The following is a 24,678-nucleotide window of genomic DNA, read 5'->3' on the forward strand; positions in this document are numbered from 1 at the left end:
GGGAAGAAAACCTCAGCTCAAAAAGAGCGACAAGGGCAACACATGAGATTGTCAAATTATTTAAATTATATATATCTGGGGCAAATATGAATCCATAATCATTCTGGATCATACCAGAATCCCATGGCCTATACTTGCGCATACAGCATAATATCTCAGGCATTAATAATAAAAATTAGATCTGAACATCAACTTCTCAGGTTAATAACTGTTGACAAACCTACAATGCCTCCTGATTTCTCCTTCATCTCCCGTGAGGACGTTGATATTTCCCATCTTGATCATGGACTTGGCAAACGAAGCAAAGAAAAGCTTTCGGTTTGAAGCATAAGCCCACACTTGTTCTCTAATCACTCCCTCATGGTCCTGGCTGATCAGAACATTATCAGAACCCAACAATCCGTTTCCTTCGAGGATGTTTACGTAGTAATGATTATCAAACTTGGTTGGGGTTTCATAATCCAGTGGTGCGACCTTGTGATCCCTTCCCGTAACAGGGCATATGGACCGCAGGATTCTTCTGAAGGTTGTATACCGCCTGTAACGATCATAGCCATAATGATATTCAGGCTTCGTTTCATAAATCCTCTGCCGGAAGCTTGTGCATCTTGCCCTTCCTATGGTATGGCTGCCTGTTAATAAATGGATCAGTTCAATGTAAAATAATGGGCTTCATCAAAATTTTGTTTATTTCTTCTTTCTGGGGCAATGAAATTATATTCATGTGTACGAATATGTAGATACCTGATAGGGCTACCAAGTCATGTACGTCCAGACCCTGCGCTTTGAAATTGTCTATGAGAGTTTCCAAAGAAGAATTTGGAGCAGGGATGAACTGGTTGGCTCCATTGAAGCTTGACTTGAGGGAATCCTTTCTTCCCAGGAACACTTCCCACGTTGGCCCTCCTCTCTTCTCAACAAGCAACAGTAATTATGTTACATAAAGATCAAGAAAGTCTAGATTTTTGGGTGAATTTTCACCCAGAAAAGATATGAAACAGAGGATTTTACCGATACAACAGCATCACGAGCAACCAAGGCGAGAATATCAGCACAAGAAACCGTATGAGGACATTCCTCTTCAAGCAAATACTTAATCTTGTCTATAACCTCAAATCCTCGTAATGAATTCAGATTCGGTCCTGCCTGTTTTTCACTTGTCATGCCCTCCACGCTGTCCAGGAGAACCGATGCATCACACCCCTGCTCTCCAACATTACACAAAATTCTCAGAAAGACAAAATCATGGTACACAAAAATTTATTACATCGTCCTGTTCCGTGTCATAATCCCCTTAAGCCACTAACGTGTTTGGAGGACTTAGTTACCATGACGAAGCAATCGTGGAAATGTAAGCGAAGTAGCGAGGCTGCCAAACGAGGGTCTTTATACACTGCAACCTCCACGTTGTGTCTCACAATATCTTCAGCCAAGGGGCACGTCTCCTTGTAGTAGCCATAAACAAGAGGGCCTTCACCGTTCGGAGTTTTTGTGCTGTACAAAATAGTAAACACCATTAATAGGAGTCTCATAAACTCCATTGAAGGAAATTGTGAGTTCTTGCACTCGGATTACTGAGAAGGAGAACGTCACAGAATTTTGTACTCAACATGCGTAAGCCAAGCCAAGTAAGATCTTATAACTGATAAGGAGGTTTTCTTGTTCCGTTTGGTAGTAGTGGTCTCATGTTTTCCCAACCAACCTCGTGTGCAGAATTTCTCAGCTGTTATTTTTTTAAGGGTTGATACAACCAACTTGACTTAATTGTCTCCTTATATCCGTGTTAGATAATTTCTTTCTTTCCGATCAGCTTAGCTTTGGTAAATATATAAACAATCGCTACGATTTTTACACTTGGGAAGTTGGGTGGCTAGTGGCTACCTCACCTCTCGAATCTCCTTTCGAATCCAATGTGCAAATGTTACACGCTCTAAAGATTAATTTGACACATAAAGAAAAACTTCCCTCTTTTGATCTGATATAAACACATAGGTTTTTATTTATGATCTATGAAAACTTTGAACAGTTAATTTCAAAACAGAGAATCCAATATCGCAACTTCCTTTTTTTGGGTAAACTGAGTGCTCTTGTAACTATTTACATCACTTGTGACTGACCACACGTTATATCTGTGCTTAAATGTAAACAAACCCATGGACACACCTAGGAGGCCTAGAATTTAGCAAGGAACAAAAAACCGGACCGGGAACTAAACCGGTCCAGACAGTGGGTTAAGGGTCATTGGTCGAACCGAGGTCGGACCGGGGTTGGACCGGTCATATTAAAATAATAAAATTTAATTGACAACATTAAGATAGAACAAAATCCACAAATAATAATCACTGAGAAAAATATAAGAAGCTAACAAAGTAGTTTAAATGTTTAATTATACCAAATGAACATTAATAAAATACATATCTTAAAAATTAATTTTTTATCTTTTATAATTTTATCATAATATCAAATTTAAAATTTTTTTGAATTAATTCAATTCAGACTTTTTTTTGGTACAATTCAATTCAAACTTAATACAACACTTTACCAACACTTTGAAGTAAATGGAAATTGTAGTTAATCACCAAATATGCAATTCAGCAATTGCACGAGTTTTACCATGGAAACAAGACAGCAGATGTTCACCCACAAGCTGAATATTCACTAGTTTTTATCTTTTATAATTTTATCATAATATACCTCAACGCACAGACCAAAGGTGAAGCTTCCGTGAACGAAGGCGAAGCAGAACATCCTTGAAGCATAACGCCAGTGAGCTGCGACTTGCGATCTGAGTTGCGACTTGCGATCTGAGCTGCGACTTGCAATCTAAGCTGCGACAGGGAAGCACGATGCTAGTGAACGGCAAAGGCGAAGCAGGAGATCTGTCGGTGAATGGCCCAACTAGGAGGTCCGCCGTCAGTGAAGGTATGGATTCCGGTGGAGGGAAAGGTTGGAATCTGGGAGAAGGAGCAAGGCGATTCTGCGATTTGGGGGAGGAGATTTTCAGATTTAGGAAGATAAGAAGATCGAAGGCGAAGTTGGTTAGCTAGATGAGAGTGAGGGCCGAAGGAGATTTTCATTGAGAGTTTTTTTTTTTAACAAAACGACGGGTTCAGTAAAAAAAAAGTGAACCGGGTAACCGGTGGTTACCGGTTCAGCACCGGTTTTGACTGGTTGAACCGGTTTTCTACCGGTTCAACTGTGGTCCGGTTTTTTAGGTGAACCAGACCGGACTGGTGACCGGTTCACCGGTTTTCCGGTTGAACCGGCCGGTCCGGTCCGGTTTTTTTTTCCTTGGAATTTAGAAGCGACAAGCGACATAATGAACGAAGCAAAAGGAAGGAATCAGCGAGGACCATCAGAAGCTGTTCATTGTGTAAATATGTCAGTTTATTTAGAATGTGTCTGATGTTACAGAAGGCAGACCACAGCCTGAAGTTTATGGTCAAAGGAGCAAAACAAGAATCATAGGGATACACAACTCATTAGATCAAAAACATAATCGTTGTCTACCAAAGAACAAAGAAACAAGGAAAAAGTTCAAATCGTCCTATGTATAACTATATACAGTTTTTTTTGTTATAACTATCTCAATGGCTTCTCTGTTTGTCAAATTCACAAAATGCTTGATATCCAAGGTAGGGAGAAACTCCCAAAAACAATGTTACTTTCAGGATGTTGACATCTCAGATCCAGCTCATGAACTCTCCTTCTTCATCAAGGAAGACTTCAGGATGTACTGCTGCACAGTTGACATTTAGAGCTCTTTGAAGCTTTCGATGGTCAAATACTTCAACTTCAATTGAGAAGATAGAACTAACTGGTCGATGATCTGATATCCTTATGTCTGCGCGATCATATGAAAGTTGCTTTATTCCTTTTCCCATCCACAATATTCGATCGCACCTGCATAATGTTAATGCAGAATTACTTACAACATGTTGCTTTGCCAATGGCATATTCACAGGATTGCAATTCGGTGTTGCACTTACCATGCAGGAGATCTCCTCTTTTCCCCTTCTTTTGGGTTCTCACCAATATATCTGTCTGAGTTAATTTCATACTTGTAAGTTGGAGGAAAGTTTATCAACCCCTCTTTCCATCCATCAAATACATGCCTAAAACGCATTTCTTTGCTTAGCTGCAGATAAGGTAAAGGAATTAGAACTTTGTCCAGCTTAGCTTGTAGCATATAGAATAATAGGATAGGAGCAAGAACAGCAGAGGCCACTGACTAATTTAGTCACTCTGGTTAATAGAAAACCACTAATCATAACCAACTGATCTTTGTGGAGTAATCTATAAACTACCCCCTTCACCTTATTCACCTTGCCATCAGAGAACTGCTTATTGCACTCTAGACCATCCAAGTTCCAATTAATGAATATGGAAATGTTCATAAATATATGTAAGGTTCCAAAATTTCCAATCCCTTCCACAACTTTAGGCATACTCAGATTTATTAAGCAACGAAATATCAAAGCAAACTGCGAGTGGATGATGAAAACTAGGGGATCAAAATAAGGAAAGGTCAAAACCTAATCAGGTCGGCTTTTGAATATTTCACAAATTGAGTTTCATGACTCTCACCTGATCATTATTCATTAGTTCATCCCACTTCTTCAGAGCCACCAGTTTTCTTACATCACTGTCCAACATACTGATTCGATAATTCAAATCTCCAAACCAGAAAATCTGACTGTCATCGGAAAGCAACCCATCGGTTAATAACATTTGGATAGAAAATGCTCATTCTGAACATAAAGCCATTAGAATACTTAAGCATGATTTATTTTTAATACTAAACAATATTAATTTAATGACACATACAAACTTGAAATTTCACAATTTTCAAACAATTTTGCTTTTAACAGCAGTTAATGTTCTGATCACGTTCCAAATTCTAAATCATAATTTTCATCATAAAATAATTCTTACTCATGCGATGGGATTGTCTGTGGTTGATCAGTATCAATGAGAGATGAGAAGCAGGTGCGGCGTAGAATTTCATTAACATCAGAGTTTCGTCTATATTCAGCTCCATCCTTCTGACCAGAAGTGAGGTGAGAGCAAACAAAGCACAGCCGCGAGTGAAAGAGAGACATGCTTACTGAAACAGACCCCTGCATAAGCGATAATTTGTTATTATATTCACTTAGAGCAGTATAAGCAAGTGTTATCAGTAAGTGGCCACAGATGGTAAGTTATCTCATACTTTCCATGCTATAATGCTCCTAGCTTGCCAGGGAACATTTTAAGAACACATCAAGATATGGAGGGGACTTTTGTCAATATATTGCACTGATGATCATATTCATAACATACCTAATATAGATATCATCAATGCATGTGCCACACGCCACCCTACACGAAGTTTTATGGCAGCTTTGTTGACATAGATTTCAACATCTTGACACGCATTCAGTATTTATATTTCTAAGCCAGACCAATCTCATTTATGTTAAACACAATTACCTTGTTTCCCATGTAGCCCATCAGACCAACTCCAACGGGAGAAACTCTCAAATTATTGATGTGCCTTCTCAACTTCCTCTGAACCCAAACTGATACATAAATCCCTACCATCTGCTTGCTGACAATCCGGACATATCTCGGACGTGATTTCACAGTGCCTAATCCATCATCATCCTGGTTCTTTGGTAACTCAAAGATAGTGTTATCTTCCTCATCAGATATGTCGGACACATCGGAGTGGGAATCAATTATTTCCCTTGGCACCACTTTCTCCTCCTTCCAGATCATGCCTAGGTTCCCATAACTGTGGTGAGAACGCTTCATCCTATTGCCATATTTTAAAGTATTTTCCGTCCAATTAAAGCCAATTCTAGCTGTGCTGCTCAGTACTCTCCGCAATTTTGAATTGGAATCAACAGCTTGAGGGAATGCATCTAACGGACGTTCGGGCCAGTCAAGACTAGTATGAAGATCAATGCCATATATTCTACTCAAGTGTAAATTTTTTCCTATATCAATCGCCTTTTTCACTTCCTGATATCCCAAATCATTCTTTTTTATGGTTTCTACGAACTCCTCACCCATCATATCTAATGGATTAGCATCTATATTGTCTGCTAGAACATCAGCCGCTGAGGAAGTCCTTAATACTGGAGAAGGAGGGGCACTGTAGCTTTTGATTTTGCTTTCAGTTTGAGAAGATTTGTTCAGAGTTCTTCGAATGATTGCCTCCCATTTTGGGATAGGTGTATTATCCTCTGCTCCAAACACATTGCCAGCATTCAAAGGGACTACCTCTTGAAAACTGTGAAAAAAGAGTTAGCATGGAAGCCAGTAATATAGACATTCTATGAAAGACCAATATTACAACCAATTCAGCCAAGCAGTCTATTAATAGCACCTTACAACCTATGTCTTATGTCTATGCACAAAACAATTCACTCAAATAGACTAGATTTCATGTTATCTGCTAACAACTTTGCAAATAGATACAAATGTGTGGTCAGTCTGGACTAGTCAGCTCTGTTCAAACAGGTAGTTCGGATTGAGTTCTTCTCAAAATCAAAAGCCATTGGTGAGACAAAAGCCACACAAAGTGTTGAATTTCCTCCTTACATGGTTCAACAAAGTTTTGTGTTGGCTATCAAAGGCCAAGCACAACCCTCCTCTTTTATCCGGGCTTGGGACCGGCTATAAAACATAGGCAGAGTTATGGTTGGACATCTCGTGTTACATGAAAACATATAAACATAAAGCAACTACTCCAGAAGCATAAGAGGAAATGTAAGCAGAACAAATTAAGATGTTGATAGTACACGCAGGACAAGTATCATTAATAAGCCTTACAAATAATTAACTCATGAGTACTCAGATACATAAGGAGGAGGATTCTATCCGGGTATAGAAGGGTTAGGCGAAGAGAGATAGAGGGAAAGGTACAAAACCTCTCGCTTTCTTTATCCAACTGGACTCTAGGTCCAACTAGAGAGAACCCAAGTCCAATCCAGCTTACCATCGCACTCCAAAATTTTATTGCACAAGCCAATTGTAATGAATACCAGAACACTCTTAAAAGTATATGGCTTAATTATGGTTTTAGAAGATCAGATAAATTCATATGAACCATGAGAATGTAAATTAAGCATCCAGGGTATTATGACCACGTCCAATATAGGCAAATAGGTAAAAGATGGCAGCTCTTCGAATATGGGAGCTTTCTTTAATTACCAGCAAAAAGTATTAACTTTTGATTATTCAGGGAAAAATCATATAAATGGCTAAAGAGAAGATCAATCAGAGAGAATGAATTGTTTTGCTGTCGTACACTAGATAAACTTGTTTCTGGGAAACAAAACTCTTGTAAAATATAAAATTTAAGGAGTCAATCGATTTGCGAAACTACTCACCCAATAATGTATATATCTGCAGGCTCATCAGTACAAAGCCAGTCATCGATCTCAATATCCTCACAGGGAACTCTTCCAGCAACATTCCAAGTTCCAACAGTTACCCTGTACCATAACAGTTTGAAGATGCATTACTTTAATATTTTTAAATTAACAACTCTAGTTTGACACATCAACGTAATCAGAGTACACCAGCAAACCTTATTTCCTTCGTATCAATATACTGAGCGCGCAGAGTTTCTGATTTTCCCCTTCTGTGTCTTGTCTTGTAACCCATGGGAGGTGTATCTGAAGAACAAACATCAAATTACAGAAGATGGTAAGACAACGAACTCGTCATGTGTCAGAACTTACAGGCATCAAATAATTTGAAGTTCACAGCAAAACTAATCAAGTTGGTTGACTTAAATATTTATCTGGCAAACACACCTATTTGTTAGCGGAATATATTGAAAATTGCTCTATATTTGTACTAAGAAACTCCTGCCACCCTTATCAAACAACTCCTAAAATTTCTTTTAAATTTCAGCTCCCCAGTAACATCTGAAAGGCACGTAAATCAATTTTCATTGTCTACCCAAAGGTGAGAAAATCGTATCGAAATTATACAAGGCAGGAAAGCCGCTTTCTTTAGGTATTGTAGAAATCATAAGAAGCAAATATTAAAAACTATGATAACCAGAGTAGGCAATGGCGGAAGTTTTTTTTGGAAAATAGCTTTCTTGTTTCTTTCCAGACAAGGATGAGAGCGTTGGAAGGGAATGAAGTATTGCCTGAAGTTTGACTAGTGAATACTGATTGGATCTTTGCCTCTCTGCGTGGGTTGTCTTCACAAATGCGCACTCTTGAACCTTTGACAGAGTAAGCTGCGCGAAAATTAAAGAACAAAAGAGGAAAAAGGTGAAAAAAGAGGCGGAAAAAAGATCAAACTTCTATAGCAGAAAGAAAAATTACAAAACCGAGAGCTTACCGTCGTCTTCACTCTCAGTTTCAGTATCAACTTCATCTTCACTAAAATCATACACCTTCGGCTTTATATTTAACCATTTCTTCATCACAAGGGAAGGCCAAAATGCCTGAAATGAAACAAAGTTAGAAAGTTTACAAGTATCCATAAAGCTGATATTTTTCTCACAAATATTAGTCAGAGTTTCAGAGCACGTTAAAGGCACACCTCTGAACGTTTTCCCCTCCTTGCTTTCATGTCTTCAAAGTCAAAAGGCTACAACAGACAGAACCCAAAATCGCTTATGTATTGAGGCAGAGGATCAAAGCACAAGCTCTTAAATATGGAATCAGCCACAGACCATTGTTAGGAACCATTTAGCAGTTAATATTTAAAAAAGAGGTTTTCTCCTCTGATTATAACAATACAGAATTGGGATTATTAATTTGAACGCCCAATAGGACGAAGATCGCTCTTGGGACCCTGGCAGAAAGTATGTGAACATATCAGCGAGACATCCACGGCCCCAACTTGCCGACGAAATTGTATGCAATTGGTTCTCACACAAAACAACAATGATTTTATTATTAGAATTTCCGAAAGAAACTAAAATGGAAGGCCAACGACAGTGAATGTCGTTTTCGCGAGAAAACTGACCCAGCAATTTGTCAAAAATGTAAGTGCGTTGCTGATCAGGAGAGGGAAAGACAAGTAACAGATAAATTTTTCTAATAATTAGCATATTAAAAATCACTATGAATTCGATTAAATAAACATCCCCACCTAAAACATAAATAAAATCAAATGGGGGTGACTAAAATAAGAGAAATTACAATATCTCAAGAAGCTGCTGATTACCATACCTTACAATTAGAGCCACAAATGCTGCAGAAGATTAGAAGCTAATACATCAGCAGACACCAAATCTGATGAAGACTGGCCATGAAAAGCAAGCACAAAGGACCAAACTATTCATTAATGAGTAAGATTTGCCAGTGACCCCACCAATGGGAATATGTGAGGGAGGGCCTTAATAAACAAAAGGGGTTGACACTATAAAAATGGATGCTTGGCTCAAATGGGCACAGAGGCTGTGAATTACATACATACATATGTACATACATTCATACATATATATATACATATATATCACGAACAGCTGTAGAGCCTATGGGAATTGAGCCGGTGAACACTGATTGCTTTATGGCTGCAAATACTGATTTAGATATTGCAATAGTTTTATGCATGGAAAATGACATAATCTGAATAAATATAGATCCACAAACTGAAAGAAGAGGGACCACAAATGGAGACCCACCCCGCGCACTATATGTGAAGGTAAGAGGTTATGAATTATCAACTATTCAAGTCCAAACGAGAATAAAATAACTTAATTTCACTGATGCAGGTCGGTCATCGATTTTTAAAAGTGAGAAGTTTCCTGGCTCATGGATTTGAATACCAGTAGAGTTTAACCTGAAAAGGAATAAAGAATATATCCACCTTCCAGAGTAACAGCCACGCAAAAGCGGGGATGGGGATAGGCGAGGAAAGAAAGGAAGAAAGATAGAAAGGAACTTTCTTCCTCGTTGATCTTCTCCCGTGGGTGTGACCATGTGGAAATGTGTACGGCGGCTGTACCACTTGGCAACCAATGAGCTGTGCGCTTGCGCGTTAAACTCTAGGGAGTAGATATGATATTTCAGTCATTTTTATTATAAAATACTATTATTTACTATAAATATAAACTTTAAAATAACTTGATAGTTCAAAATTCAACAAAGTTTCAAACTTTCTGCGCCAGCCTTGATATCTAAGAATGGTTGACTCTGCTCAGGCGATTAATATGATAAATCAATTAGATCGAAACTTGTTAGAGATTAATATAATAAAGAATGGGAACATCGTACTTTATCCACTCTTACGAGACGCACATATGAATACACCAACAAATTAAAGTGTAAAATTAAGGGGGTGTTTGAATTAATTTTTTAAAAGTAACTTTATAGAGTTCGAATTAAATATATTCTCCGTGCATTTTTTAACTGTTTGGGTTTTCAAACACCTCAACTCAATCTTGATTGTATGGTAATTGAGAAGTTAGCACCCTCCACTTATTTTCTTTGTTGGTTGTTCAATTGCTTTTCATTAAGGAGCAAAAATCTAAGCATGGTGGTGATCACTTGGTAAGTGACGACATAGAAGTTGGATGATGTTTTCTTTTCCAGTATTCCCTTGTTTCACGGAGATATTTTCATTACAGGAACGATTACATGCAAACTTAAATCAGTGACTAAGTCCTAGCACTGTTCATGATGTTTCGGCCATATGGGGCAAAAATAATTACTGTTCAATCATAATCAATTTAAATCCAAGTTGCAAAATTATGTTCTTTCTCGCTGAAGCTAAGCTAGCGCGTGGTCTAAACTCTAAATACATAGAATCCGGCATCATAACTTTCCTCACGTTGTTGTCCGATGCCTTGAGGCTCTCATCGTACTCACAAATTAAAGCACAGAATTCGATGGATTTAAAGTTAAAGAAAGTTCATAAGAAAGAATAAAGGCAGCTTCACATGCATTAACCCGCCTCCACTCCTTAGGAACCCAGCTGTCGGCAACATAATATTCAGTAAGATGTATGTGAGGTCTAATCAAAAGTTAGACTTTGACAGCCATGCTGGTAACATTCTTCCCTCATCAAAGAGTGCCAAGGTTGATAAATTGTCTACTAATTAATTAAATGATTAAAAAAAATATGTGGACCACGCTGGGACACGCATTATTGGAGCATTTCATCATTATATTTTTAATGAAGTATTAATAATAACAAACGTAACAATGTATATGATTCGAATAAATTTATTACTTCAAGGTATGACTTCTTGTTTTCTTTTTAAATAAACAAGACCCAAATCAAGCTGTGCAAATGGACAGGAAAATTAACTCATATTAAAAAAAGCAAATGATTCATGCATCCTAAGACAGATCATTAATCATCATGATGTGAAAATTATTCGAGCGCATTTGGTGAGTAGGCGAATTAATACAAATGTTATAGTATTTAGTACAAGACCAAGTTAACTAATCTGGAGAGATAAAAAAAATTATTGGATTATTTTAAAGTATTTATATTTATCGTTTTTTTCTTTTAACTAATTTCTCACTTATAAATTAATATATAATCTAATAATATATACAAATATTTTAGAAAGATCATGTAACATATGTTATAATTAAATAATTTAGTAATCCCCTTAATCTCTTCAAATTACTCAACTACTTCTTATATTAATTATCAGATATAGTAGCTTTCATGACAATCATTCAATCTTTCATGAAAATTGTTCTCATGTTTTTATCAAATCCAACTCATTAAAATTTCTCCTTCTCCTTTCCCTCCATTTCTCTCGTACAAAACAGAATGTAGAGGGATGATTCGGGGAGTGATCCTTCCAAAAAAAATTGATTGCTTCAAGTTTGACCCATCCTAGGAGATTGTCATTTATTAGAGTTCATATTTCTTTGCCCTGTGTATAAATCAAGTTATCCGTATTTGCTTGGGTGTTAATGAAGGCGAAGTCTTCCTCAACACTGTACTCTCTGAAACCCAATCGTCCACAAAAATCTAACCCACTTGAGCATTCTAACAATAATTTGGGATAAGATTTTTGACTTTTATTTAAGGACAGCAACAATCTCTGGCTTTTGAATTTTCTTAGGAATCTTCAACAGTGATTTGATGGTGTTGTTTGAATACATGCATGCAAGTTAAAAGTCAAAAACCTCGCTCATTGATTACCATGAAATAATAATTATCATAGTTCTGCTATACTTAAACAGGAATTGAGGGGAATTAGTGAATAGAAAATTAGAAAACAAAACTTTCACGCGTTGTCAACTGAGTAATTAGAGAAAGCGATGGCATCAACAAAAACAAAAAGGGGGTAGAGTTTAAGCATCTTCTAGGTCGACAACTTTAATGGAGAGATCTTGCACACAGAATTGTTTATGAAAACATTTATTTATTAAGAACCTTCGTGTAGTACATGTATATGAACATAGCGTGTCGGATAAGGTCTTTGAGCATCCACTTTTTGAACACAATTTCTACAAACCGTACGTGAAGGTCGAAAGTATTTGCTCCACATGTAAAGTAAATAACATAGCTTCTTAAAAGTCGTAGACCTAAGATTCACCCCCTAGGTTATGTATTGTTGGGGTTCCATAATCCAACGACACCAAACATATTTTTTCCTTAAATCTTTCTTATTCGTGAGTTGAATAGTAAAATGGATGTATGGGTTGTGATTAAAAAAGAAAACCAGGCTTTTTAAATGGTGTAAGTGAGATTCCCCTCTTTGCCACAGCAAGATTCTAGCCATATAAAAAGAAAAAAGTGGGATAAAAGGTTTATTTACAAAGATAAAAGACCTATTCTGTGAAGGCAGCATAGAGACATGAGAGAACCTGGACCTGATGAATTAATAAATAAATACTATCTCCAGTCCTAATCATAAGACCTTGTTTGTAGTCAACAAACAAGGTCTTATGATTAGGACCAGAGGTAGTACTACTTTCTACTAATCTACGATCTCCTGGTGTTTCGACTTTTCTACTAATCTATGACCTTGTTTGCCCTTTTCTTTTATTTTTTGTGGGGGGTTGGATTCTTGTCCTTTTGTATTGATAACAAGTTGGTGTGTGCGTGTGTTACTGTACATCCACCAGCAAGATTGCAAAATTGAAGCTGGAAGCTGTTAGACATGGCCATAGAGAAACATACCAAACTTAATCCTATTCATGTGGTCCCCTCTTTTATTTTCATATCAAATGTGCGGTTCATAGCAAATGCTTAAAAAGTTAGAGTGAAATTATATCTTTACTTAATGATAACGCAATGAGAAAATACAAAAGATCACAGTTCCGTTTTGCTGGTAACAACAAATAGAAGCTAGTTTGATTACAACATGACGGCCCTCTGAAGAAACATTTTTCTCTGTTATTATGACCATATCATAATCATTACAAACTTAGAAACCAGAAAAAATATATATATCTTCCTTCCAAAGTTGGGATGATTAAATACAGAAACAGAAGCAGTATGGCTGGAGCCAAATAGCTGCATATATGCGAGGTGTCACCAACAAAAAAGTTCTCCTACAATCTACAAAACAGAATCTAGTTACTTTTAAAAAAGAAAGCCCCACTGTATAGTCATGATCTATCTATAAAGAGAAAAAAACCTTGTAATATAATGCTGCAAAAATAATATACACGGTTTCATTCATTGCTTCCCCCTCAACTATACGCATTACACATTACAATCAAACGTGCAAAACTATACTTATGAACAAGATTAATGATATTATATATCAAATACTATTTTTGGTCCTTAATATAAGAGCTAGTTGACTAATTCAAGTATATTAAAAAAGTTTGTTAAGTCAGTTATTTGTAATAAATATGCATTGTCTTTCCTTAAATACCTGTACTAATCATGTATATTAGCTAAAATTATCATTTCATGAACTTTTAACATGCACAACTATTACAATGACTACTTTAAAAGAAATGAATAAATATGAGAGACAAAGTAAATTAGGGTCTGATATTTAGAATCAAATTAAAAGTCAAACTAGCTCTCATATTAAATAACTGAAGTAATAGTTATTAAAAAAAAAAAGTAAGTTGATACCCAGAGAGCTCCAATATTAGCTTTCAAAAGATCAATAGAGTACAGGCTAGAAAAGGATAAGCACTTCTGCTCTGAAACAATGGCGATAAAACCACGCATCCAAACATCCTTTTGCAGATTTTTCAGAATCCAAATCACTGTGTACTTATGGACACGAGTGGAGAAATCATACAACATGACCCATCTATGCATTATCCTCTTCTCTTTAAAATGTTCCACTTGCTTCCGTTTTTGGACCAAGCATCCTCCAAAACACAATAATATTCGGGACAGGTATTGGACAGTGACACTAGTTCTTATTCAATACAAATAAAACAGCATGCCAAAAAAGGAAATATACATATGGAGTAACAAAATAGCTACTCATTGGTAACTAGACAAGTCGCCATTATTTTAAGAGAAGAGCATATATATATATTGAGCATTATTTGCGTATAATATATAGAGAGCACGTCATGCAATTAGCTGGGATAGTAGAAGAAGGTGATTAAAGAAACCGAAAGAGGAAATGAGTAGATACACAACAAAGTTTCATGGAAAGATCTCATTGGTGGATCAAGTTGTGTTCTATCTGCGATGGTGTCTTGTGATTGCCTCCTCATTTCATTAACATTTCTTGCCAACAACTTTATGACATTAGTACCCCTATAATTGAATCAATAAGAGAGAAGCCAAAGATTCAACAAATAGATTCCATCCACTTTAACCACCACCAATCCAACTCACCATATATGCTACAAATTTTGCCGCCACAACACCACCCACTAACATAATTTTATCCATTGTTATTATCAGGCTAAATTACACAGAACCCTGTAAATTTTAGATCATGTACAAATAATTTCCTTAATCTTTATTAAAACTCAATAATAACCTCCATGAACTTTTAAGTCTATGCCCAGAACCTCCAATTATCAATTATACAAGCCCTTAAACTTTATTTTATGTAGATAATCTCATAAACTTTATGATTGTGTATGGATAAGTAATGTACAAAACTAGTGGTATGGGAGTTATCCGCATATATGTAAGAATTTAGGGGGATTCATTGTACAGTTTCAAAAGTTATAGAGGTTATCCATACATGGTCTAAAGTTCAGAAGGGTCAACTTATACATAATTATTATTTTCTTCTCTTCTTGTCCCTCTTTGCCGTTATTTTTGTCAGGCGCTACTAGCCACTTTAATTACTTAAAATGGAGTTAGTAGTAGTTGCTATTATTTAGGTCAGATCCAACAGCTGAAGCCATCTGTTATTAGAAAATCAAATAGTTTATTGAAAGAAACAAAAGATAGGAGTAATTGCAGCAAAGGAAACAAATATAAAAATATAAGTGCGTTGTATATGGTTTTCCACGGTAAAATTAGAGTGACGCTGAATGGGTATAAATAATATGCAATATCATTCTAAAAGAAGCATTCTCCATCCTTACGCGGAACAAACATGTGAAACAACTGAATAATTTATATTGAATCACAAGTTGATGCCGAGACTTCTCAGACTCATTTAATTAATTAATTAATTCACGATTTTGAGATTTATTTGCCCCGCCGACGCGGCTGATTTTGACGGCAGGACATCTTGACCCATTTAACTAACATATAAAGGGAGCTCAGTTTTATAATTGATATTATTGATTGAAAATATTTAGTGGATTGGATGGATTGGAAGGAAGAAAATCAATTTGACATTCAATGAGTAGTCTAAGTAACTGTTTGGAATCACTTATAAATAACTTTTTAATTATAATTTGCAAAATACAAGATAAGTATGTAAAAAAATTTTATCTGTATTTATATAAAACATATTTATACGTGATTCCACAAGGGTCTTCGAGTGACAAATTTAAACTATGGGTGTCATCGCACGTTGCAAGAAGATCGAGTGATGGGTTGGCCCAAAATCAAATCACTAATTTTCAGAAAGTACATTAAACTCAGCTAATTTAGGGCCTGTTTGGGATCAAGTTTGAGATCCCAAACGTACATCTCAACCAGCAAAAGCTCTTTTTATGTTAAAAGTGATGTTTGGCACTCCGTTTTTGCAATACTAGTGCGGTGAAATGAGGAGAAAGGTTACAATATTTTGAGTTTTCCTAGTGTTGTGTGTTCTTGTTTTATTTGCAGTTGTAATATATTTAATTAAATATTTAGTATTTTTCAATTCCCTTCTAATAATAAATTAAATTTTTTTATTTTTAATAATTTTATTGTCAATACTTCTTTTAAAATGGTCACATATATGTATAATTTCTTTCTAATAATAAATTAAATTTCTTTACTTTTAATAATTTTATTTTCCTTACTTCTTTTAAAATAGTCTCATTATATATATATATATATATATATATAATATTAGATATGTATATTTAATAAAATTTATGTCCTTTTAAGTCATTTTGCACTCAAACTTGCTTTTACATTTATCATCCAAACAAGTTTAAACTTCTCAAACTGATTTTTTTACAAAACTCAATCCAAACATAAATCACATTACCCTATCTGACTTTTACTCAGGGGGTGTTTGGATAGAAACCAAACTATGGTTTTAGAAGTGCTTTTACGGATTACAAGGTAAATATGTGGAGGAGGTTATCTCGTTTTACGAAAAAATGTTTCTGAAACCGCGGTTTTGAGAATGCCAAACACCCCCTCAATCTGACTTCTATAAAAGTCAGATTGAAAAGAAGTTACTTCTGTCACCGCTATTCCAAACACACCCTTAAAAGGTAAAGATACATCTAGCATCTTGATTTTTTTTCTTAAGTGCATCTAGCATTCTAATCTTTTTTGTGATATATCTAGCACCATAGTCTTAGTTTTTAGGTACATACAACACCCCGATATTATTTTTTTTTAATTACATCAAACACCCTAATTTTTAGAGTGCTGGATGCATTAAAAATAAAATTAGAATACTGGATGCACAAAAAAAAAGAGGATAAAATTAGGATGCCCGCGGCACTATGAAAAATATCACAATGTTACACCTTTACTCTAATTTAAATCAAGTCAAAGTACGAGGTTTTTTCCCAAACTTGAGATCTTCTTCAAGGAGATCGGTACGAAGCCGCTTGAACTTGAACCAACGTACTTTGCAGGTTTTTATCTCAGTGAAAACAAAACATAAATGGCAGAGACATTAGTAATGAATTGCCAGATGATCTTTATCCCATCAATAGTTTAGTAAGACGCATTGGAGGGAGGAGAAATATAAAGCATTGGTTCCCAGCAGAATGATACAATAATCATCATGACAACGACTTCATTATTCTTCCGATCTATGAACAAAAGCAACACAACAAACAATTTTGATATTAGCACAACATTACACACCAATTTGGAAAGAAAAAGTTGGTTGGGTACACAAAAATGTTAGTTGTGCACAAACTCAACAAAAGAAAAGGGCTTCTCTGATGAAATTCTTGTCTTCAACCCCCATCGGTCCACAAAAAAACAATCCTTCAAAGTCAAATCCTCTTTGCTTTGATCGGCAATGCACAAAAGTGTGATCACATGATAGTACAGCCGCTCCCTTCTTCAGTTGGCTGCGAGTTCGCTTGCTGCGATCTCTGTGGCTCCGATGGGTTATATGTAAATTCCGAAGTATCAAGTCCATACTGAATAAAGGACAGTGCTAGCATCAGAAGCATTCATAATACAAATGACAAACAGTGATATCATCAATACAGTCATTTACAATGCAATAACGAGAGAATTTACTCAGAAAATTATTTGGATGGACAAGTAAAATAAAATTCAAACTTCCACAAAGATCTTATCAACTCTTTTTGAATGGAAATTCTAAAAGAGCAACCATGGAGACAAGCAGTATGTCAGGATCCAATAATAAAAATAACATAAAATGAACTGCAGAGAAAAAGACAGAACCTTCTCCCTCATCCGTGCGCTCCAAGCATCATTTCTGCTTGAACGTTGGTCAAGTGTCCCTGCAACTGGTACACCTGTTACTGGACCTGTAGGCCTGTTGTTGAGCAATGGCTGCCGAATCTGAGGCCTAGGAGCAATGAACTCATCATCACTGTCATATTCGGCCGGCCTATTTACAGCCCTAACAATAATAGCTAACAAGAAAAGAAGGGCCTGCAATTCCAAGCACAATCCTTAGACAAACATATAAAAGTATACCGCCAAAAATATCGGATTTCATAGTTGACTGATACTGATTTAATGAAAATTGTCTATTTTGTCTGTGTCTGAGACTGTTCTATATTTCACCTCCCCTCTTCTCTTCCTAACCGGCCTTTCCTCCCTAACGTGAACTGGTCTCAAATCAAAGCAGCATTTTCTTGTAAAGAACGTTAGTGCCTAGTGACCTAAATATTAGAAGAACTTAGCTAATTAGTCTTGAGCGTACAGTTTAGGCTTAAATTCCGGAAAACCCAACATTCTTTTGTTACTGATGAATAATGACCAGGTATTTATAGGCAGGATGATGGTGAGCATCAATACAGTTTCATCACCTTCAAACTTATCAAGTGTGATCAAGAGCATTGCATTTTCCTAATCAGAAGTTCAAATATCCTAAGAGTGAAGATAAAACTTTAAAACAACAACAACAAGCTTTCTCCCACAAGGTGATGTTGGCCACATATATCGCATCCAACATAAAATTAATTATTTGGTGGTATAATAAATCTGGGATTGTGCAAAAGGAGATATGCTTGTCTGCTGCATATAGATGTCAATTGCACCACTCCTTGCTTACCTCAAAGATTACAATTCCCAGTGCAACCCATTTTGCGACATTCCAGTTTTCTTTCAGAAATTTATATATCATATCAAAATCTCCAGTTACATCTGCAGGAATTTCCTGAAAGTTTATAACTGTAAGATAAGAAATATGCCGTCTTGAATCTTTTAAAAAAAGAAAGAAAGAAAAAACATTTCGAATTTCAGATTATGGATCACCATTGATAACTTACTTCTTTCCAGCTTTTGTCAAAGAATATAAAGGCAGCACACCCCAGCTCAGCCAAAATCAACAGTGCTACCAAAACTGAATACTATGTCGGCTTAAGGAAACTCATAGCTACCATCTGATTAATATACTCATGCCCACAAAAACACACACACAGGAGGAAGAAAAGCAAAAGACAAAAGAGGTGTTTAACTCAAGCTTCATATATTAGAGTTAAACTTTAAGAACCTGGCATATATTTTTGACAATGAAATCGGACATTCTACAAGGATACACAGCTCAGGCAGCAGCCATTCCTTGTCACAGCTCCAATACAACCAAAACAAGAAATGACAAAGAGAATTACTCCAATACCAATGAAGAAGTAAATAAACCTGGCAAACATGAAATATGCAATGGGTGTTAGACAGGACTAAGATAACACGGTTTGAGCTTGGTCAACTACATTTTACAACGTAAATTGTAAAGCAATAGACATGAGTCAAGCACATGTAACAAGATTTTGACTGTGAGGGAGAAACTAACGAGTCACAGACAAAAATTATGAGGGAAAAAAGATACTTTATGGCATAAAAAGTAAAACATTATTCATGAACTAAAAATAATAAATGGGTCCATGCACCTCCATCAAATTAAATTGCTTTAACGAAAAATGAGTACATGATCTTCCATTGATACATTTTTGTCTCCAGCACTAATAGATTTGGTATTTAAGACCGCTTCATTAAAGGTAAAATGGTTAAGTCAAATTTATACCATGCCTAACAAGCTGGGAAGTGTACATTTAAGATTTGTCTTTCTAATCATAAAATGTGGAAAAAAACCCTACCACATAAACCGTGCACCCATAAGGAAATTAGAGAGGTTTATTCCTCTGATTATTCAGGTTACATTTTGAAAGTATTTCTTCCAAAGCTAAATGGGATTCATTTCTAGATACTAACCATGATTTACTTTCTAACAAATGAAACACTAAGTATTACGTGATTATAACTCATAACAAAGAAAATTGTGCTACCTAAGATCCATATTGCACGCTAAAGCAGCAAAATAGGAGGTATGAAAAGATTCGACATCTTCCATATAATTTGGAAGAAGTAAAAATATTCAACCCTCGTTATATCAGAGAGAAAAGAGCAACATACATACCAAGCCTTGGGCAAGTTATCAAATACACTGTTTGATAAAGACACAGACATTAGCAAGGGACGACCAAGTTGAATCAGAGCATGATCATCACTGATAGGAGCAAAAGTCGGCATGTTGCCCTTAGCTCTTTGATATTCAACTAACAGATAGATCCCATAGCCCACCATTGCCAGACCAACAAGAGTCATCAAGAAGTTCAGAAGTCTCAAAAGGCACTCCCAGAAGCCCTTACATGCCATCCTTTACCTCTTAATTGTACTTCAATCCCACGAACAGAAGACAATCACGTGGCCAATGTTGGATGGTTTATCAATGTCTTCTGTAGAAACCCACATTTTCATTATGCACAAGGAAGACATGGAAACCATCAGTGAAACGATAAAACCAACATTTCAGGCTGAAATATAGGAGAAATGCCAAAACAATAACTTCATTGTATATATTACATGCTAATTCAACCTCAGATATTCTTAAAGAGAAGAAGCTCAAACTTTCCTAAAACCAAGAAAGTAGAGTTCCCTCCATTCTGAGACGAAGTCGTCTCTATTAAACATAGCACGTTGCCCTCCCATATCATACTCTCTTAAATCTTTTTGTCAGAGAGCAGAGAAACTGTTTAATAAAGATGTTGATCACCACAAGCTTTAATTCTGCGAAACGCAATCTATGCCGACCTTTTTTATGTGTGTGTATGTGTATGCATATATATATATATATATATATATATTGTTGCTCGCAATGCCCCGAAATCCCAACAAACTCGAGCTCGGGAAATTGTATGCAGAAATTTTGCCGATTCATTCCACGGAGAAAAGAGAAAGATAGAAACTTTTAAAGGGAAATCAAGGTGATAACACACCAAACCCGACAGAAAAAAGAGCGAAAAGAAAATGTGAACACAAAGTTGGAACTAGATACAAAGCAAAAAAGAGCTTACAGAGAGAACTGAGAAACTCTTCAGATACGAATTTGCGAGCTCCTTCCCTGCCTTTTGAGATGGAATCGCGATGAGAAAAGAGAAGCGGTGAGTGAAAATAAAAAGTGGGGGAAAAACTTAAAAAAGGGCAAGCACGAGGCCCACCTCTGACCTCGGGTGCAGCCTATAAACATTTTTGTGATGTGCAAGCCGAAAATTGCTGGGTTCCGTTGCCGATGCTCCTAACAGAATGACGTCAATGCCCTCCTTTCTCCCATCGCTATTTCATATATTGGTTCCTTAGTCCTTTGCAACATTGCCGCAACAAATGGGGGTAAATTGGACAAACTACAGATCCTACGTCCCAGAAGAGCAGAAGGCGTCGCCCCAACGTATGACGCTGAGGAAAATGTTTTATCCTGATGCCTGCATTGATGAGCAAGCGACAAACGTTTTCCCAAACTTAAATGACCGATTATTTATATTTCCTTCATTGTAATAAAATTTGTCATTTATGTATGATAAATGCTCACTTTTTTTTTTTTTTAGCAAATGATAAATGCTCCGTTTATTTGGAGAGAAATAGACTAGTAGATGGAAGAAAAATAGAGAGAGGTGTGAGATTTGATTGAGTTTGATTTTAAAAAATTGAAAAAGTAAGATTAAAATTTTTTAATTAATTGTCCTTGCTCTCTCGTTTGATACTATTTTTTATTAAAAATTTATAATTATAATCCCATTCATCCTTTCTTTCTTTCTTTCTTTCTTTTTTATCCGAAATAGAACTCACGTCTCCTCTTCCAACCAGGCCATCGCCTCTCATTCATTCCCCTCCAGCCAAACAGGAGAACTATATTCCATAGTATAGGAACAAAACAAATTCAGGAAAAAAAAAATGACCTAAAAACAACATTATCTAAAACTTTTTAATAGCTGTAATATATGTATGTATGAATGTCACTAGCGTGTATATTAGGATTTGGAAAATTCATCTTACCCGACTCTATAGAAAAGGGTGAACATTGAATGAGGAAAAAAACAGAAATAAAAAAAAATCCCTTTGAGATAAAAGCATTAGATTATCCCTCAATTGAAGTTTGATTAAGGGTTATTAACCATCAATTGTCATATTATGATATTGAAAGAGAAATTACAAATTTATTTTAAAAAGATCTTGAAAGTCCTATTGCATTGGATAGAGACATGCTGGGATGAACAAAGGGGGGAAATAAAAATTCCCGAGTAGCGGTGGGATTTGGCCTTTCCCCTGTAAATGATTTTATTATTATGACCTACCCGTCTGTTCTTGAATACATGATCCATTATATACATGTGTGTGTGTGTGTGTGAATTCATAGTGCTCTTAGTTTGGCCATTATTAATAGCTTGGTTGACATATAATAAAGCTATATGAATTCCAGTCTTGTATGGTTGTTATTTCACAGTTGCCGAGTATGCTTCTGCTTTTTAAAATAACATGAGATGACTAAGGATTGAATATCCTTTAGATAAGACTCGCGCCAAACTTTTGTATAATGTCATATGATGTCTTAATACTAATATATCAATAATATATGAAAAAATAAAAATTATGACAAGTCATACCATTGAGTATTTGGATTGAATGATTGTGAGGTCATTCTAACTTAACAAGTGATCTCGTATTGGAACCTTAAGAGGTCAGATAAAATTCACTGTTATGAGTTTTATAAATATTGGATAATAAGTTTGAAAGAGAGGCATAATAAAGTTTTGGAGTTACCCACGTATTCCAATTAGCTAGCTTTTAAAATGTGGCTATTGACTTATACTACCTCCGGTCCTAATTATAAGAGCCAGTTGACTAATTTGAGGAGATTAAGGAAGTAAGTTGAGTTAGTTATTTGTCCTAAATAGGTATTGTCTTTCCTAAAACATCCTTACTAATCAAGTGTATTGATTATAACTATCATTGTTAGAATGGCTACTTTGGAAAAAAAATGTATAAATATGAGAGACAAAGTGGATTGGGGTCTTATATTTATGAGCAAAATAAAAGTCAAATAGGGTCTTATATTAAGGACCGGAGGTAGTACTCCTCCGGTCCTAATTATAAGACCCAATTGACTTATTTGAGGAGATTAAGGAAGTAAGTTAAGTTGGTTATTTATAATAAATAAGTGTTGTCATTCCTAAAATATCCTTGCTAATTAAGTATATTGGCTAAAACTATCATTATTAGAAGGATTATCTTGGAAAAAAATGCATAAATATAAGAGACAAAATGGATTGGGTCCTATAATTAGGACCAAATAAAAAGTCAAATTGGGTCTTATAATAAGGATCGGAGGAGTACTTAATATGAAGACATTTATTGAGAGTCAACCAACTAAAACGTTACTTGTGGACAGGCTGATAAGAGAGTATTACATATATATATTTAGCATATAAAGACGTTTATTGAGAGTCATTCAACTAAAAGGTGGTTATTGACTTATACTTAATATAAAGACGTTTATTGAGAGTCATTCAACTAAAAGGTTCCTTGTGGACAGGCTGATAAGAGAGTATTACACATATATTTGGTATATAATCCCCACACAGACGTACTTAAGTTTAAAATTGTTACTTATCTCAAAGAAAAAAGTATATATGGTACTGCTAAGCCTAGAAATAAAATAGGATAATATGGTGCCACAAAATTCTAATTAACTAATGCGTGGGGCGGAAAGAGATTGCGAAAGAGTGGGAAGGCGCGTAACTCTCTAACTCCCCCGCTCCTAATGATCAGCACGACGTAAGTATTGGGAATTACGGTCGCATCCTTGTCAACGTTTGCATACACGTGTCCACACATAAAAAAGCATGCATACACACGGTCTGATTTTTTTAATAGGTTGAAATGGACTTAATTTTAATTTTTAATTGCATGTTAGACCACAGCTGAACAATTACTAATGTTTTGCATGTGGGGTGCAGCAATTAAAAAATGTTTTTAGTCATATTTTATCTATCAAAATTAAGAGTGTTTGGATTAAAAATTATCGTTACCTGTTCATCTTTTCTTACTCAAAAGTCAGATTAATGTTTATTTATTTATGTTGAAAGGGAGACAGAATAAGTATAGTTTTTAATCTAAGAAATAGTAAATTTTTTGTTACAAAATAATAAATAATTTAAGCACCTCTTAACATAATAATTTATGGAAGTAAACATTAATTATATCCACTTATATTAATTATACTTGAATTACTTGAACTTTTAGCTTCCAACCTGCCTTCATCACATTTTAGTTTAGGCGGTCATTCGGTCAATTTTGTCCACTTATTTTTTAAAAAAATAATAAAAAAACAAAAAAAACAATCAATTATGAAACGGAATATTCGGGAATGCATAATTAATCACAATCCACTCACAAGTCTCAGCTATAATAATTACATACTCCCAAACATAACATGACAATTCAGCAACCATGACAATACAGTGTTCCATGACGAATCTCTCAACCATGATTATACCCACACAAAAAAAATCATATCAAAAACCTCCCGAATCACAAGCACGCGCGCAGACGCCAACATGCTCCACAACATGAATATATTAATTTATTATATTAAATGTTGAATTCAGCATCTAAAATTTGCTATGATATTTCTTCTTCTTCTTCTTC

The 24,678-nt window shown here is 35.6% G+C and overlaps 3 protein-coding genes across 6 annotated transcripts; all 3 read right to left on the reverse strand.

Moving 5' to 3' along the window:
* Positions 1 to 82: 82 nt before the first annotated feature.
* On the reverse strand, positions 83 to 1,667 carry LOC114720916 (peroxidase 20-like). The gene is made up of 4 exons (XM_028906653.1): positions 1,329 to 1,667; positions 1,012 to 1,203; positions 745 to 910; positions 83 to 632 (listed from the first exon to the last, which is right to left on the reverse strand). The coding sequence occupies exons 1-4, from the start codon at positions 1,539 to 1,541 to the stop codon at positions 202 to 204; spliced, it is 1,002 nt and encodes a 333-aa protein (XP_028762486.1). The 5' UTR covers positions 1,542 to 1,667; the 3' UTR covers positions 83 to 201.
* A 1,698-nt stretch (positions 1,668 to 3,365) lies between these two features.
* LOC114720922 (type I inositol polyphosphate 5-phosphatase 2) lies at positions 3,366 to 8,789 on the reverse strand. Of its 2 annotated transcripts, XM_028906661.1 has the most exons (10): positions 8,554 to 8,789; positions 8,350 to 8,455; positions 8,153 to 8,245; positions 7,580 to 7,667; positions 7,380 to 7,484; positions 5,473 to 6,277; positions 4,936 to 5,120; positions 4,588 to 4,696; positions 3,990 to 4,138; positions 3,366 to 3,903 (listed from the first exon to the last, which is right to left on the reverse strand). In XM_028906661.1, exons 1-10 carry the CDS (start codon positions 8,581 to 8,583, stop codon positions 3,684 to 3,686), a joined length of 1,890 nt encoding a protein of 629 aa, XP_028762494.1. In that variant the 5' UTR covers positions 8,584 to 8,789; the 3' UTR covers positions 3,366 to 3,683. The 2 variants fall into 2 exon arrangements, with proteins under 2 accessions (XP_028762494.1, XP_028762495.1); XM_028906662.1 differs by lacking the exons at positions 8,153 to 8,245; positions 8,350 to 8,455; positions 8,554 to 8,789 and adding an exon at positions 7,809 to 7,897.
* An 8,335-nt stretch (positions 8,790 to 17,124) lies between these two features.
* On the reverse strand, positions 17,125 to 24,089 carry LOC114720910 (tobamovirus multiplication protein 2A-like). Of its 3 annotated transcripts, XM_028906644.1 has the most exons (9): positions 24,078 to 24,089; positions 22,945 to 22,947; positions 21,051 to 21,097; positions 20,114 to 20,432; positions 19,239 to 19,338; positions 18,969 to 19,049; positions 18,752 to 18,856; positions 17,914 to 18,126; positions 17,125 to 17,642 (listed from the first exon to the last, which is right to left on the reverse strand). In XM_028906644.1, exons 4-9 carry the CDS (start codon positions 20,350 to 20,352, stop codon positions 17,535 to 17,537), a joined length of 846 nt encoding a protein of 281 aa, XP_028762477.1. In that variant the 5' UTR covers positions 20,353 to 20,432; positions 21,051 to 21,097; positions 22,945 to 22,947; positions 24,078 to 24,089; the 3' UTR covers positions 17,125 to 17,534. The 3 variants fall into 3 exon arrangements, with proteins under 3 accessions (XP_028762477.1, XP_028762479.1, XP_028762480.1); XM_028906646.1 differs by lacking the exons at positions 22,945 to 22,947; positions 24,078 to 24,089 and having other exon boundaries at positions 17,535 to 17,642; positions 20,114 to 20,429; positions 21,051 to 21,081; XM_028906647.1 differs by lacking the exons at positions 21,051 to 21,097; positions 22,945 to 22,947; positions 24,078 to 24,089 and adding an exon at positions 20,560 to 20,578 and having other exon boundaries at positions 17,535 to 17,642.
* Positions 24,090 to 24,678: the final 589 nt, after the last annotated feature.

This window comes from Neltuma alba, unplaced genomic scaffold (assembly GCF_004799145.2).
Source record: "Neltuma alba isolate B1F8T4 unplaced genomic scaffold, ASM479914v2 tig00012007_pilon, whole genome shotgun sequence".
NCBI lineage: Eukaryota > Viridiplantae > Streptophyta > Magnoliopsida > Fabales > Fabaceae > Neltuma > Neltuma alba.